The sequence below is a fragment of the Gymnogyps californianus genome, chromosome 4 (assembly GCF_018139145.2).
Source record: "Gymnogyps californianus isolate 813 chromosome 4, ASM1813914v2, whole genome shotgun sequence".
Lineage (NCBI taxonomy): Eukaryota > Metazoa > Chordata > Aves > Accipitriformes > Cathartidae > Gymnogyps > Gymnogyps californianus.
This window is the reverse complement of record NC_059474.1, coordinates 50699292-50716800: the sequence shown is the minus strand read 5'-3', so window position 1 is coordinate 50716800 and position 17509 is coordinate 50699292. Positions and strand designations below refer to the sequence as shown.

General features: G+C 37.5%; 1 protein-coding gene across 2 annotated transcripts in view; it reads right to left on the bottom strand.

Annotated features, from left to right (window-relative positions):
- TNKS (tankyrase) overlaps positions 1–17509 on the bottom strand; it is a 148914-nt gene that overhangs the window by 32414 nt on the left and 98991 nt on the right. For both annotated transcript variants that reach the window (XR_007766476.1, XM_050896730.1), the window contains exons 6-11: positions 15704–15798; positions 12808–12874; positions 12145–12331; positions 9918–10039; positions 7215–7306; positions 7048–7126 (exon numbers count right to left, since the gene is read on the bottom strand). Coding sequence is in view for 1 of the 2 variants with exons in the window: in XM_050896730.1 (XP_050752687.1) it covers positions 7048–7126; positions 7215–7306; positions 9918–10039; positions 12145–12331; positions 12808–12874; positions 15704–15798 (642 nt within the window). In the remaining variant the exon portion in view is untranslated. The remainder of the gene's footprint in view (positions 1–7047; positions 7127–7214; positions 7307–9917; positions 10040–12144; positions 12332–12807; positions 12875–15703; positions 15799–17509) is intronic.

The following is a 17509-nucleotide window of genomic DNA, read 5'->3' as shown; positions in this document are numbered from 1 at the left end:
GGTAAAAAAAAAAAAAAAAAAAAAGTAGTAAAATACCTGCAATACAACAATATCAAGCCACAGGAAAGAACAAAGAACTACCACATAAATAAAGCAGAGTGTGATTTGATATTGTTTGAAATTCTTCTATATCCCTGAACAATTGTACAGGCTGGTAAAGCAGGAATTTCTCAGATCACAAACCTCTCTTGCAGGAAGATGTACAGGAGAACAGTTCTGCTTTCTTCTAACCGTGCTCAGCTCATGACACTCTAAAGGGATTTCCCTAAAAGTTTTGTTTTAAATAAAAACTTACTGCTATCATAAATATTAACTAGATGCTGAATGTCCTGAATGCATCACTTTGTTCAGATGATGATCCTCATCTGTTTCAGGACACTGGATACCTTTCACCACTGATAAGGGCACAGAGAAAAGCAGAAGTCTGGGGCTGTACAGATTTAGTGATGGTAAAGGCAGAATGAAATGAGACTTGTGGATTCTGGAAGTAGCTGATAACACTTCGTTCACCCAAGAAAGAGAATCATAATTAATGTCTTCTCTAACACTGAATTCCTGTGTTAAACATTCCTGTACTGAACAAATTGTTGAACAGCAGCAAGGCATTCACACTGCATAACTCAACACTGACTGCGTACCTGGAAAAAATGTTAATATTCATTTGAAAAGAACACTGGCAGAGTCATCAGATCCATCATCTCACATGTCGCATACAGGTCTCCTTTCCCCTCCAAATAATTATCTTTGCCAACAATCGATTCCTGTGGCAGAAGAACGCCAGCCATTTGAAGAAATGCCTGCTTACTTCTGGGACAAAGAGGGCTGCAGCTGACAAGGAACGCAGGCACCAGATGAAGCTGTTCTTTCTCTCAGGAGCAGAATTAGGCTTTGCAGGGCAATTTCACGGGGAATATGTTCACTTTGAGGCAGATCTGCTCTCACCAATCACGCAGCACTTGTCTAAAACCAACCCAAGAATGTACTGCACTAAGGCTGAAGGCAACAGGATTTATTTCCAAATGAAAATCAATTTGAGCATTACAAATTGAAATACAAACTGAGATTAAACTCTCAAAAATCAAACCTGGTAAGACATATGCCTGCCCAATACTACGTCTAAAAACATATGCCCTTTCAAATTCAAAGCTAAAGTTTAAACTCTATTTGACAAAATGTAAAATATCCATGGTGTACTGCCTTATTTGTGTGCTGAGGAGGCAGATTGTTCCAGCTGCACTAATAAAAAGAGAAATATTCAACTGGTCCCTTTTATAAGCAGTCTGAAATTAAAAGGCTGCAGCTCTGAATTACTTTACAGACAAGTTTTCTGCAAGGAGTTAAAAATGACAGATTTGACAGCTTTTACTCCACAGCACACTGGCTCTGGATCTGGTTTCTTCCCCTTTTAGCATGAAAACAGTCACTCCACTGCTCAAAGCGCAACGTAAAAGCAGAATGCAGTTATCAAATGAAATGTGTTTTTAAGTAAGGCTTTTCATGGAAAAATACCATCCTATACAGTATTTCCCACTGCAGAATTCCTTCTGTTCTTTCCTTTTATCCATTTCCTCTTCCCCATCCTCGATATATGCAGTAATCAAAATGGTCGTGTATCATCAGACACTGAAGAGATTTTTCCTCCCTGGACTGCTGCTGTCTTGGAAGCAACGTACACAGCTACAGCAATATTCTCTTGGCTGCCAGGCACTTGTGGCAGCTCAACAGCTGGGATCTGTTCAGGGAACTTTTTTTGCAAGACATCATAAGCATATCAGCTTTCTGTTGGTATCAAATGCCCTAAATATCCTACTACTCCTTGACACTACAGCAGCATAAAATGCAACAGCTTCCAAGCACTGCAATGTTCTCTGTGAGATCTTTCTAAAAGATGTACATTCTAAAAATCACACGTGAAACTTGTGCTCTGCCAGCTGTTCCAGTATCAGGGTATCCTTCCCTGCACAATGCAAGCGTTCTAACTGCTCTCCTGCTGCATTTATTCCAAAGACAACTTTCAGTATGTCTTATGTCTTTGTGCATCACTAACAATAAACAAGATAGGAGTGAAGAGAGGCTGGTGGCAATTTCAAGCTCTGTCAGGAGAAAAAAACAGAAAAAAAACCCCAAAGAAAAAAGGCCTAGTTTCACTCTGAAAGCTCCTAAATGGTCCAGCCATATGTTCCACAGCTGTCCCTTTGCATACAAGCTTAAGATTAATGTCACTAATTTTGGATGTCTAAGCAGTGAGAAAAGTTGAATCACACAGTTGCAACAGATCACACAGCTCTTCATGTTGTTAACCATCATAGTCCAGAACCTCCTGCATTTCTGATAGGAAATTTAATTTTTCAATGCTTATTCTTTCCTGAGAAAATCATACCTCTGCCTGAAATGTTGGAAGCAAACGTATTACACAATGAAGTTATTCAAAACCATTTAAATCTGTTGTGTGGGTCTGGATAGATGGTGACCGTTCAAATCCATGACCATGAAAGGCTGGCAACATGCTACTCCAACACACAGAAATAATTGCATTATGCAAAGATCCATAAAGCCAGGTCCTTCTAGCAGAGCAGAATAAAGCCATTTCTGCTACCATCATGAATAGGGACACTATCTGTCTAACATGACCTTAGAAAGGTTCATTTTCTCTTGCAGAAGAATAGTTTCAACATTATCCTTTAGAAACATAACACAGTTAAACAAGTAGCATTCATAACATCTCCACACTTGCCCAAGATACCAGTGAACTTGCATGCTTGCAGGTCTTTCTTTCCAACAATCATTCCAGTTCAGAAAAGTCTTTAACCCTTTTCTTCTGCACTGCTAGAAAGCCAAATGTCTTTCTGAACATATTAAATTTCCCATGTATCTGTAAATTCAGACAAGGAACTAGTTATAAGAGGTATCCAACTATCTAGCAATACAACAAACCAGGATGAAAGCCACTTTTTCATTAGTTGACCACCTTCAAATGATTTTCTTTTTAAACAAAGGATTTCGACCATCTTCAAAGATACAATCGTGGCACTTGAAGATTTGCTCATGGGTCTAATAAAAAATAGTTTATGCTTGAGGATTCTTTAAAGATCCTTTGCTTTTATTTTTCATAAGGTACTCTGAGGATATTCAACATCAAATAAGCAGTGGTGTGAAATGCTGTTTCACACTGCAGTTCAGGCAAAAAAGTAAAAACTGGGTATGGTATTTAAAACCAGGTATGGTATTTAAAACCACAGAGATTTACGATCAACATTCTTGAAGAAAATTCTAAGAAACCCTAAGGTTTCTCACCTGTGCTTCAGATGTACAGTTGACAGTCAACTTCTGCAAACTCAAGTAACAAGGCAATGAAAATATCTTCACTGACCATGGAATGGGCATTGCTTAGACATACCATGCTGATGCGCAAGTGATGTGCACCAAGGACTTCTCCACAGTTCAAATTACAAATCTAGTCTCTGTCCTCAATAAGGGCCAGCAAGACACACCAAAATAAGCAACTTGTGGATATAGGTTGACTCTTGGCAATACTACTGTTCTTAGAAATATTTCTGTAAAATAAGTCTAGATCAAGCACATGTTATTTAAGCACTCCTTCACTTTTTATTATAGTCTAACATACTTTAAACCGCAAATTTACACAGTGACAGAATTAAGGATAATTAAATCCAGTTCCAAGACCACAAACTATCTCTTGTTCATCCCAAACAAATTCCCTAAAACAGTCTTTACCATGCTTCAGCCCAATTCCCAAACATACATACTTCACATTATCTCACTTTTGCTGTCTGACACAGATCACAGCTACTCCTCATGAAAAAAGCAGTTTCTTCTCTATTGCTAAAACAATCACAAATTATTCTCAATCTACAAAACTTTACATGACTTTGTCTCCTAAATCCATTACTGGATGGTTTTTTGTGGATCAGCTGTCTGCCTTTTGGCACTGTATTTCAGAAGAAGAAAGTTCCACTTTCTTTGAAGCCCCAGTTACTCAACTTTTTCAAATTGTTATCCTCTCTATAATCAGTAGTGATTTCCAGAAGATAGATTAAAGCTGACTTATACAGTACCTTTCCTTTGATGGAAGAAACAGTTGCAAAGTAAAGAAAATACGGTAGGTCTCACCCATCCACACTTCAGTAAGCATTTCATATGGGATCACATGGGAACTGAACATATTGAAAGGGGGAAGGCTGCTCAGTGATTGGTTGTGGGATAATTTTAATTTTTTCATTAATTATCTTGGCACAGGAGAATGCTGAAGGGCATGAATATGAAAAATCAGCAAGAAAAAAAATTGAGATTCTCTGTGTACTACAAGACTACAGGAAGGGTCTGAGTACTACTGTGTCATGTCTATTGAAAAGACAAACACGATCCCAGTATGCATTAGTCCAGCATTTACATTAGAGATATGGAAGTGCCATCATGTAAGGCGGTGGGGGAATGAATTCCATTCTTGTTGCCTGAGCTCCAAGATTTCCTCTGGTGGTAGTAAAGAGATGGGTTATAAGGATGATTAGGAAATGGCAATGTTCCCTTATGAGGGAAGACTTACATGGTTGAGGCTTTTAGGCTACCAAAACAAAGGCTAAGAAGAATCAGTTTGTTCACTGCAAATACCTCAGCAAAGCAAGCATCAAAATGGAAAAGAGGTATTTAAACTGTAAGAGAGTGCTGTTTGAAGAACAAATGGATATTCACTGTGAGGCTGCTATTGCAGGGCAACTAGATTGACCTGCTCGTGAGAACCCTCTCTTGTAAAAAATATGACTAGACAGGATCAAAGAGCTTAGTAGATCTGACTACATATTATGAAGTAACTAAAATTCAAGGCACAAAAAGAGTAAACAGGAAGAAAAAGCTTCCAGAAACACAACAAATGGGAAAAAAAAAATCAAAACCCTGTATCATGCTTCAGGGATTAAAGCTGCCATGTCCCAACAATCAGAAACAAAGAAATACCAATGTTAAGAGTGTCTGATGAACTGAATGCCTACAGTCAAAGCATGAGCAAGAGGTCAAATGATAATTTACAAACAAGACAAACATCTTAGAGAGATTAAATATGCCTAGTTAACTAATTAATACTCTAGAGCATATCCTATCTGGAAACTTCAAAGTGCTTCATAAGCCTTAATGACCTACCTCTGATGAAAAACCGTGATTGCATTATGTACCATTTTACAGCTAAGGAACTTCGGACGCCGATAAAAAGGGACCTGTTCCATTGCAGTATGGAAATATATGCTTAATTTTAACTATGAGTGGTCTTCTGCCATGCACTTAAGTGCTTTGCTAGATCATAAATGTGAATGGCTATCCTCAGAATAACATAGCAAGCATATACCAGGATATGAACAAAGAATGAGTTTTAATGACCACCATGTACCTCTATTTGCATATTGTCAACTGAAAAAACAACGGAACACACCACTCAGCATGGTTCTGTAGATAACTGTGGGCCACTCACCACCATCAGTCAGTCCACAAGTGACTCATAGATCATGATTTAGGAACCCCTGCTTCAGGACATAAAAGAATTACAAGCTATCGTCAGAACATGCTAGACACAAACAATAAAATTGGGCCATTCCAGTAAGGATGACGTCTTTGAGCTTGCTCCTAACCTGGCTACATAGAGCTAGATTTTTCAAGGGAGCACTAACTTAAATACCTACAGTACAGTAGCAGGCTTTCCAGAAACCCTCAGCACACAGAAACTCCTTGTATTTCAAAGCAGGTAGTACTTGGGTATCAATACACTTGAAATTCCAGCATGTCCAGTTTAGTGCCTACCCAAGTACCATCAGTACTGAATTCATGTACAAAATCAGATCCATAAAGCCATGAGGTATCTATTCCTATGGCAAAATGAAATTTTTTCACTTTCAGTGCATAGGTATGCTGCTAAGAGTGAATCTGGGAAAATGATAATGAATGGTTTTAATGACTATAACTGAGACCTCTGGCCCTGTTTTCCCCCCTGGGAAAATCTTGGTATGTCACCACTGCATCAGGATTCTCAAATGTGATAAACTCTGTCATGGTATCGTTGCTAAGCTATTTTATGATGCCATTAAAGTACTATGGAAGTGAATCAGCTACTGAAATCTGGCAATGAGCTCTCATACAGGCTTATAAATTACAATTCATTGTTTCAAAATAAAAAGACTTAGTATTAACTATGCATACAATTACATTGCTCGCACCTCCTAGCACGTCAAGAGTGACACACTAGATTGTTATTACAGGTATATTTCTTCATTTCTAGCTACCTGAATGAAGATGAAGACTCAAAGAGAGTAATGTGAGCCCCCTTAAAAGCAAAAATAAGGAGATCATCTATATTTTAACCAATGCAAAGAAAGTACCCATCAAGAAGAGTTTCTGAGAAAATTCAGTAGCTAAGTATATCATTACCATGAATGTCAAGTTTGCTGCTAAAACTTAGAGAAAGATCATTCTGAAATACTTCTGAAAGATGCTTAAAAGACATCCTAAATAAAGTTACACTTTCCTTTGCCTCTAACTAATAACTGGCTGAACCATGTGTTTCTAGGCAAGCTTCACCATAGGCTCACAAATTACTTTGGTCAGCACCTATCAATGGCTAAAGGGCATGGCAAAACAATCTGACCAAGAGAATAAGAAGCAAGCAAGGGCTGAGGGATGCCCAGCATTAGACTACTAAAGTCAGTGTCAGCAAACTCAGACATTGGATATTTTCAACCCAACAAGATAAAGCAACAAGAGGCACCTGGATGACCACATTTATTAGAAATGAGTAGCAAGATTCATTAAAAATGAGTAAGCTAGACTCCTAAAGCCTGTATTCAGTTACTTGGAGAGAAGACATAATTTTCAAATGGGATTCCTGAACATCCTGTACTGATTTAAGATAAACACACTTCAAGGTTAACACGAGAAGCACAAGGCATACAGAAGAAAAAGCAACAACTATCAAAAACTAACACTGTATTTAACCAATATAACCCTTCTGCCTTTTGCCTTAAATAGAATATATTTAAGTATATTTACCTTTGCTCCATGTTTATGCAGAACTTCCATGACATCATTATGAGCTTTTTCAGCTGCAACATGCAAAGGTGTCATGAAACTAGGGGGGGGAGGAAAAAAAAAATATTAATTTTATATTCCTAGTATGACAGAGTCCTTTGGAAAATTAAACAATTCAAGAAACCTACTCTTTGTTTTTCTCATTAACGTTTGCTCCTTTCCTGAGCAATAGTTCTGTAACTTGCTTCCGCTTGGGATGCACAGCGGCCACAGCACAGTGCTGCAAAAAAGTAAATATAAATTATATTTCAACTGCACAGATGACAAAGAGCTTTAAGACCCATGACTTCATCTCTTAATTATTCTGCTGAACATCAGACTACAAAATTTACAAACAGAATCCATCATATTTCTGCCAAAACATGTAACATACTGAACAAAATACAAGCTAGTGATCAATGCTAAATTATTCTACTCTGAAAAACAATTTTCATTTTAAAGCTATTTGTCACAAAAAAAAGCGGTATGTTCCCAACTACATTGACAAGATAGCAGGACAAAACCAGCACATAATGCACAAAGGAGGTAAAGACAAAGGGCTTGAAACAGCCTAACTTTCTACAGAGGGACTCCAAAGGGGTCCATTAAGATTCTGCTGCTGTTGTCAGATTAAAGTGACTTTTGAATGTTGCTTTGTTTCTTCTTCTATTTCAGTGTGTACCGAACTTGTTAACCTAATAGTAATTCTGTTATGCACCCAGTTACAAATTATGTAACAAACAAATGGGCAGTAAAGTTCTCTTGGAGTATCATCTTTTCCACGCTATGAGAGAGACGTCTTTCACACAGTGCTTTTCCATGCTCAAGCCTGCCCTTGTGGGAACACCATACAGCCCTTTACTAAGTATAACTATTCTCCTGAATGTGACTGATGTCTGCTTGTTGGTTTGTCTGTGCATTCAGCACCCAGAAGTGAGCGCTTTGTTCCCCTCTTTTTTTCTTTGATCCTCTGCAGAGACTAGACTCAATCTGTCCTGACGTTTTCATCAGTGGCCCTACCAATGCACTCCTGAGGCCTGAAATTACAAGCATGGTTCCAGATAAGCTGAACACCATGCTTTAAAATCAGTCCAGAAATGCTTCTCTCAAGTATGGATGTCTCAAGACAGCAGACTATGAGAAACAGGAGATACTTTTGAGTATTTTTGTTTAGATGTTTACCCATGTTTTAAACCAGTAACCCATAAAAAGCAGACAGTCTCCTGGAACAGAGTTCTCAAACTTTCCAATAGCAAAACAATAGCCTTTACAATGAGACAGACCCCAAACAGAATGCTAATACGTAGCAATAGTACTGACAATCATCTTTTGCCCAGTTTCAGCCTTCACTATGAAGTAACTGCCACTCAAGCTTCCACACTGCTGTTAGTCAGCAGAGCATGTCCAAGTTTTGCAAAGGCAAGCTTTGTAAATAAACATTAAGATCAACTTTTGCTCTGAAGAGTGGCAATATTTTTGAGGCTTTGCAGATAATAACCTATCTGTATTTCCTGCCAATATGATAAACCAGCACTAAAAGCAACACAAATGCTGAAATATTGCCAAGCCTCAGAGCAACACTGAAACATAAACCAGGTGCTTGCTTTGGCCTTTGTGGGGTAACAGGGCACAGACCCCACTGCCCCATGGTAAAAGATACCATGCTTAGGACAGGAATAACTCAGATTGTACATAATCTCATCTGATCCTGGAAGCTAAGTCCTGCCACTTGGATGGGAGACCACTTCGAAATCTCAAGTATGGGAGGCAAAAATTGAGAAATCAGTCAAGCACCTACTGAACAGTGAATCAAAGACATCAACAGAGCTAAAATATCCCATTTTGCCTAGCTGTCTCTGCAGAATGAGCATGCAGAGAAGAGCAAAGAACACCACAGGACTGCAAAGTGATCGTTACACAGCTCAACAGAGGCCACATATCAGCAGCTGATATACTCAGGAAGAAAAGGATAACATCATCCCAAATTTCCTACTGTCTTCATGTTCAGCCTCTAAATATCTCTTCTCTGTCTTGCTTCTAAGTCCAGGCTAGGATGCTAAGTCCTCCATGGAGAGAACAGAGCATATGGATGCTTGGTACTCAACACACAATGTTCTGATCACAATCACAATGTTTATAACACTAAATATGCAGTTGTATGCCTGCAGCTGAGACCTACCACTGTGAAGAAAATGTTCCATTGGAATAAAGTATCATAACTATAATGGTTTTAATAATACCATCAGTCCCTCTCAACTTCAACATCCTCACTGCATCTGGGATACTGGTTGCGTTCTTTGCCTCCACTGCTTCTTCAAACAATGAAATAAGAGCAGGATACTGCCAGGAAAGTCTCAAAGACCCCTGTTTCCATAGCTAATGTGGTTTTGCCAGTACTATTCCAGTCCTCTAAGACCCTGTGATAGACACCTAGCATCTATTTTCACCACAATTTTACATACCCTATGAAGAAAATTTGTAATCCAAGTTTGCCCACGTAAAACATTAAGGAAGCACTGGGCCACTGGAATAGAATTTAACCCCAGAAAAAACACAGCAACTGACCAGCAACAAAAGAGGGTGATGGGAAAAAAGCAAGAGAGAAGTAAAAGATGAACAGGGGAGGAGTGGCTGGAGGGCTTCTGTAATCTACCAGGAAGAGGAAAAAGAGTGATAAAAATTATATGGTGTTTTTTCTATAATGGTGATTTAATTTTAATATATAAAGTGTTTGATGGCAAATCCTCAATCTCAGATGATGAATATATTTTCATAGTGTGGAAATAAAACTCCTCAACTAGCACTACCACCACATTTATCATACAACAAATGGATTGACTGTATAATCTCACCAGTGCAGTCTCATGCGACTGTGGCTGCTTAAAATTAATGATCTCCAAAGCAAGTGTCTTTTTCACTTTGGCTAGGTCTGCCTCTCTGGCTGCTTGCAGTAAAGAGTGTCCTTTGAATTCATCTGTTACAGGAAAAAGATGCATTTAATATTCAGCAACATGTCACATTTATAAATGTTATTGGAGAAAGGTAGCTACACTCAATTAAGAGGAAATAAGAGTATTTCTGTACATCTTCAGATAGTAGCTGACCTGGGACACAGAACATGAAACATGGTTTACTGAAACCAAATGGACATTCTAAAGGAGAGGGGAAGTGATTCCTTGAGTAAAACCCTTATAGCTTTTCTCCCTCTTATCCTCCACCCACTTGATATTAAATGTATATGTGACCTCTGAATTACCTATGTATGTGTTCAAGTGAGCACAACGCTATTACATGCTCTTCAGAAAATAGCATTAGTTGCTTTTCAAAAACCTTATTGTATTTACAACTACAAATAATTCAAAGTAAAGCCTGAATAAATACATATAATTTATATATAATAATATATATGTAAAATTATATATATAATTTAAATATAAAATACTAAACTAATGGTCTTAAAGAAAGCTATCCAGCTAAGCATTTGAAGCCAGTCTGCTACAAAGATGAAACAAGTTTTGATAGCAGCTATAGCTTTGCAAGTACAGAGACATAATTTTGTTATTTTCAGTGTCACATCTTGTTCAGTTCAGCAACTAGTTCATTTTAGTTTTAAATAATTTTGAATTTGAAAAGGACTAAAGGAGTTTCTCTTAAAATGTACAAATGAAAGCTGGGTTAGCAAGAATGACGTCTGAACCTGGGAACTAGGAAAAAAAAGCCAACAGTCTCAGTAAAAATATCAGTATTTTGCTTTCATAAGCAAGCTTGAAACGCTAAGCTTGTTAAGAGGGGCTTTCTTCTCCCACCCTTGTTTTAACATCTGGTGCATTTATGGATCTAGAAAAAAAATAAATACAATAATTTTTAAGTTTTCGTTTCAAATAGAATTCAAATTTCTTTGTAAACAAAGCATTATTCAAAGCACAAGTACAAATAAATCTTGAAATAACAAATAAATATAATACTATTCCTAAAGTATAAAACCAAAGAACCCAAGAATATACTAAACATGTTATTTTGGGTATGCAAATACAGGATGTCCCATCAAGATACTGTCAAATTTGGCATAATGCTCACAGTTGTGTACACATTTCAGTGGATATAAATGGACATGAATCTTTCCCCACTCCTCTCCAGGAACTATAAATACAGAAATAAAACAAAGTTGAAATAGAAAATTTTTTTCTTGCTAATTTAAACAAATGGTAAATTAACCTGCCTCAAAGCCAGAAGTATCTCCCAAGTTAGCCCAGAACAGAGAGAAGTACCTAAAAGATATTAATGCCCTCCTCTCTTCTCCTAGAGCAAAGTTTTCTGCTGCACATGATCTCACCACCTTCACATGCAAAGAATAGTGACAGATGACAACCTGACTAGCTGTGATTGTGAGTAGTGCAGGATCACATTCTTAGTGTGTCCGGGGGCTTCTGCTATACCGGAAAGGTGACAGACAAAACCAAAAGCTTCTTTATAATTAAGTTCAGAATCTACTTCTCAAGAAGGAGTTTTCTGTAACTTCATAATGCTTTGCTTCCATACTTGTCTCATTTAATTATCAATTATTATTATTAATCAATTATTATTATTATTATTAATTAGCAATATATATAATTATTTTACAGTTTATAACAATGAGAAAACAAATCCCAAAAGAGGGTAAACAAAGGCAGACAAATTCAAATTAGAGCTGCAACACTGTTTTGTAAACAGCATAAGGATTGCAGAGACTACAAAAGAAAGTGCTGGAATTTCCATCTCCAAGTTTGCACACCAAAGCTACCTACCTTCTGGAAGCTACTCTAAGTGTGATACAAAGCCTCGATGTAGAGGCTCCTATGCTTTAAGCATTAAAAAACCCCACGGTCACTGATTCAGCAGTGCCTTAAACATTTTAAACCTAAGAAAACCAGGCAATATCACCAAGAGTATATTAGAGGTATCTGCATACTTCAAAGTGAGAGGCACAGCTGCTGTTACTCTGCTGCTTTGCATCCACTTGCGAAGTATGAGGAAGCTGGCTTGAAAGGAAAGCACCCCCTTACACCCAACAACAACTGTTTCCAGTGTGAAAACACTTACAGGTCAGTCTCTCCCTTAGCTCAGGCGTTGGAGCCATATCGACCGCACTCTTGCCGTGGCAGTTGACTAACGTGGGATCCGCACCGTGACTCAGCAGGAGGGAGCAGACCTCCACACGGTTCTTGGAAGCAGCCTCGTGCAAGGGGGTAAATTGCCAGAGGTCCATAGCATTCACACAGGCGCCATGCTAGCACAGCAAAGAAAGCCTCATATTAGTAAGAAATCATCTTCAACAGCTAAAAGCTTACAGATTTTCATTTCATTGTTAAAACTGGTTCCATTCTTTCATATATCAACACATACACAAAAAATTAATTCTAAAAATATCTGTATATACAAAAATACTGTTGAATCCTCAAAAAAAGATTGGAATTTCTGTATGAGCTAGTTTTTCAGTAGAACAGGTTTTTCCACAGAAAAATTCAAATAAATGAAACTCTACTATCTGTCCAAAGAAATCAGGTGGGGAAAAAAAACACATATACTGTACCACAGAAAGACCTAAAGTTGCAGGCTTCTGAAATGACATACAAGATGTCTGAAACCTGTTACTACAGAGAGGAAAAAAAAAAAAAATCTTCCTTTTCAACTCTGGTATAAACAGTTCATATCTCACCTAACACATCTAAATCTACAGTCATTACTTTCCACCCTTCTGCTTACCTTAAGCAGCAGCTCTGTAACCTCATAGTGTCCATATGAACATGCATTATGAAGAGGCACAAGACCACTGTATGGAAGAAGGCAAATAACAAATTTATTTAAGCAGCATTTTTAAAGAAGGAGGAACAATTTTCTCTCTACTGAGATGAACAGAAATCAAATTAAATCTAAAATATTTAAATATTCAAATATTTAAAAATTAAAATTCACAAACTAACGGAAAAATCTAACCTTCCCAAACAACATGTTACTTAAGATCGGCATTAAAATGTGGGTTTTTTGTCCTAACAGGCCACAGATGTTTAATCTACCACTAAGATTAGCATTAATTGGCTTTGAAATGATCTTTCTTGATGCTATTAAGGGGGGGAAGTCCCATTCCACATTCAATTTGCTCAAGAGAAGCCAGTGTTCTGATTATGCCTAAATATGAACTCCTGTTTATTTAAAATGCTATGTGAAAGGCAAAACTCCCCAGATAACACTAACGTAACTCCTGGGTATATTATGAAGATGTACAAATATCCATAGAAAGCAGACTGAAATTGCTGCTCCAGACTGTGGAATGGCCTGATTTTACTCCATTTTTTTACAGTACAACCTATTTAACTGTGCAAGATACTTCTAAGAGAGTCCCTGTAATTTTTGTACAGCTGTATTACTGGAAGCCATACCTAAAAATGACACTAGCAAAGTAAATAACAGGGATCTAGTCATAAGCACAAGATGTAATAAAAAAGTCATGCATTGAAAGGGAGATGCAAAGAGGACAATTATTACAGAGGACAAAATTAGTTTAATTCAAGCCAAGCAAGACAGGCTAGTTATGGCTCAACAAATCAGGATGCATAATACAATGAAAACAATAATTAACCCTTCACCATTTATGAAAAATACAGGAGATGATTCCCAAAGCTGCAAAATCAACTCAAAGAGCATTAGGACAGCACATACGAGACAACAGAGTAAACTTAATTTTAAGTTAGATGCTCTCAGAAGCAGCATTGCACTTGTCACAGGAGAGAGAAATTTGTTCTGGGGAAATTTTTCAAACTGTTATTTTCCATCGTTACTTTTCTTATGTGTGAGACAGAGAGAGTATCCAGTCCACAGAGCACTCAAAAAAACCTGCCCTCTTCCAAAATGATGGTCATCTAAGAGAACTGAGGCCTTCAAGGCCTCATCAGCAAAGGCAGTCACCGCAGCAATCCACCTGGCCACTTCTGGAGCATACCCTCCCCTTTTCTTTTCCAGCACATTATGACTTTGTGCATAATAGCAGTAAGGCAAAGAAAGGACCAGTGGAAAAACAGCTGCGTCCTTGGCTGTGATCCTCTTCAGGAGTAACCAGAAGTGACAACCATTCTGAAGATGCAGCGCAGTTCCTCAGGACTCTCTCTGAAGTGACCCCATTGAAGGGAATCTAACAGGTCTATAAAATCAATGTAACCTAATTTAGCTCCATAAATGATAGATGACATTTATTTATAGCCTTTTTACTTACAAATTATGTATAAATAAGAAAAAGCAAGGAAAAACAAAACACCACACTGATTGTAAACGTGTGATGCCGCTAAAAAAAGTGGGAGCTTACTGGGATGTCAGACATTTCTAGCTATGTTTGGGTCGTTTTTAAGTTTAATACAAAGTAAGTGTATCGTCTTTCCTTTCTTTCCTCCCCCTCCCCAAACTCAAGGTCAACTTAATTACTTTTCACACTTTTCATACTTTCCAAGCAGATCATTCAAACCTCATTAAACCATCTACACTGGAATTTTCTACCAAGCGATGCTGAAATTTCAGAAAGGTGTGAAATACCTAGAACTTGCTTAACAATGTTGGATCTACCTGAATAGGTATTACATGCAGCTTTACTGTGGTTTTTTTTTGACTTGCATAATGTGCCATCATGCATTTCACAACAATTCTGATCAAAAAAGCCATTAGGGGTGAATGTACAGACAAAAGTGCTACAATTAGTCAATCTTCAAGATTTTAAGTATGCTTGGGACTGGTTTCGGAAAGAGAGGGGGAAAAAAAGCTAAGATCTTAATTTAAAATATCTTTTAACACTAGGCTGCACTCAGTAGAAAATGAAGATACAGGAAGTGCCTCAAGTCTCCTGATGGAGACAGAACACACACTCATTAATATCTTACCTGTGTGGACTCTGAATACAAAATGCATGCCTTTAACCAGGGGCCCAATTTCTACAACGTTAGGACTAAGCCGTCCTATCAGACCACCATGAGAATCATCACCTTAGAGTTCAGAAACGTATGGCTGAGAACAATGTACAACACATATCGTTCCAGATTTCTGACTGCTGTGCACTTTCTGTTGGTATCTTACGTAACTACTATCCTTACTGCAAAAATAGAATAGTTTAGCTTCTACTATGTCTTAATTTTTGCTGGCAACATCAATCAAGATAGATCTCCGAGGACCACTAGTTGTGAGCACATGAGCGTTATTGATATTACTTGGAATTACATCCATATATATACGAAAAGATAATGAGACTATAGATATATTTTTCAATGCACCTTTTTTCCACTAAGCCCACGTATCTTCTCCCCATCGCCTTTCCTAAAATAATGCTATTAGTCCATGATTTCACAGGGTAGTCTGTGCATGGAAGTAAAGAATAAGGTTTGGAAAAAAATTTAAAGGTGTAATACAAGACTTAAAACAAGTGCAATCACAGCTAACCTGTTATTGGGGCTCTAACAAAAGTTTATTTATGATGAACCACACTCAGATTCTGGAAGCAAATGTTGCATTCTCAGCTAACTATTTGAGATTATGCTGCAATGTGAAACAGAAATAATTCTTCATCTTGATTAACACAAACCCACTGCTGCAGACAGGTAATAAATCAATTCACTTTACATACCCTTTGTCCTTTGCGTGCACATCTGCACCATGCTGAAGCAGAAGTTGGACTATTCGAACTCTGTTGTAGCCTGCTGCTAGGTGTAAAGGAGTGGACTGAAATTAAAACAAAACAAGATGAAGAATGGGAGCCACATAAGTTTGAAGTCCTGCACTTCCTGGCATTTAAGTACTCTTCATTTCTCTTACACATTGGATCAAGATAAGTTACACTTTCCTTCTGTGATTAGCCAAATTAACAAATACACAGCACATGCAAGCCCCTCCTGTTGTCAAACCAAATAAATGTTCCTTAAGGTGGGGAAGAATCCAGGTATCTCCTAAGGCAATAACAAGCTCATCATTTAAAGTTAATTTAAATAATGGCCCAATTTTGTTTTGTTTGGGTTTTTTTTTTGTTGGTTTGGTTTTTCTTTTTTTTTAAATGCTATAACTTAATTTTTAAACTGCTGATTTTTTTTTTTTTTTTTTTTAATTCATGAGCAAATTTATGCAGTTCAGGCCGCATACTCACAGGTTACAAAACTGCTTGTATGTACACTTGTTGCAGCAAGTGGCAGACTGCAGAACAAGAAATAATAGATTTATCCCATAGCAGGAATGTTTGTCTTCAGCTCTCCACCAAACAAGTAGCCGTACATGTTCTGTGCTGTGGTAAGATATGTGGAGCAAACTGTATACAGTTTGCAGTTTCCTGCAAAATACACATCTTCAGCAGTAATGCACCTTGCTGCATAATAATAGAGTAATGATAACACCTTTATCCATAGCCAATTTGTAACAATTTTAACTGAAAGCTTTTGAAGTTGACAACAGTAATTCCCCTCGAAGTTTATTTTAAAAGCTTTTTATTATGAAACAAATTTTGTGTGCTGTCTCAGTCTGAAGGAACTCATTTCTTACATGAATAGGTGATGCTGTTTCCTCCTTCCCAAGGCTGAGAAGCAGAGGATTTTATTAGGGATCTTTGTTGCAATTTATTTTGTGGTGTGCAACCAAACAACACTATTTTGTTACAGTAAAACCCCATACATAAACCAGCTTGAACACATGGGAAGACTTACATATCTCACAGTATTAAGCCAAGTACAGATTTATTGTCAGCATTAAAACATCATTATACAGTATTACAGGTGAGACATCACATTTCACTATCATCAAGATTTAAAAAACAAAAATCAAGACAAATGGTCTCATCTGTGGTAAACAGCAGCAGGTGCTATATATCCATAAATAGTACGGATATAGATTTCCGTGAATTAATACATATTTAGTATGACCATAACTTGGAGTAGTCTGTATTATATTTTACTATAGTCTCAACACCTTGCTACTTTGCTCCAGAAAGAGTAACTACTTTGACACCTACCAAGTGTCCTGCATACCATAGTGAGGACACAGCTTGTGCTGTCAGAAATGACAGCACAGGGCATCTCTAAGAAAAACATCTGGGTAACTGAGTTTATTTAGGGAAGCAGTTATGCAAGTTTCTGTAAGACTCATCTTCGGAATTATCTATACTCAAAATAAGGACCTCTAACATTCCTAACCTGAAGATCCCTAAAGTGTCTCCAAAGTACAAAATAACATCACCACCAAAACGGGTCAAATCTTTTAAGTGTTTGGCCATTCAAATCATTAGGATCTGTTATTCTGTTTCAGAAAGGCTTCTACTACCGAATTAACAATTTGGACTGATCCAGAAGGTATTACATTCTTTTCACATCTGCCCCTATTATAAAATAGCTGGCTTCTGCATATCATAAACACCAATGAAAATGTGGCTAAAGACTATGCCACTATTGAC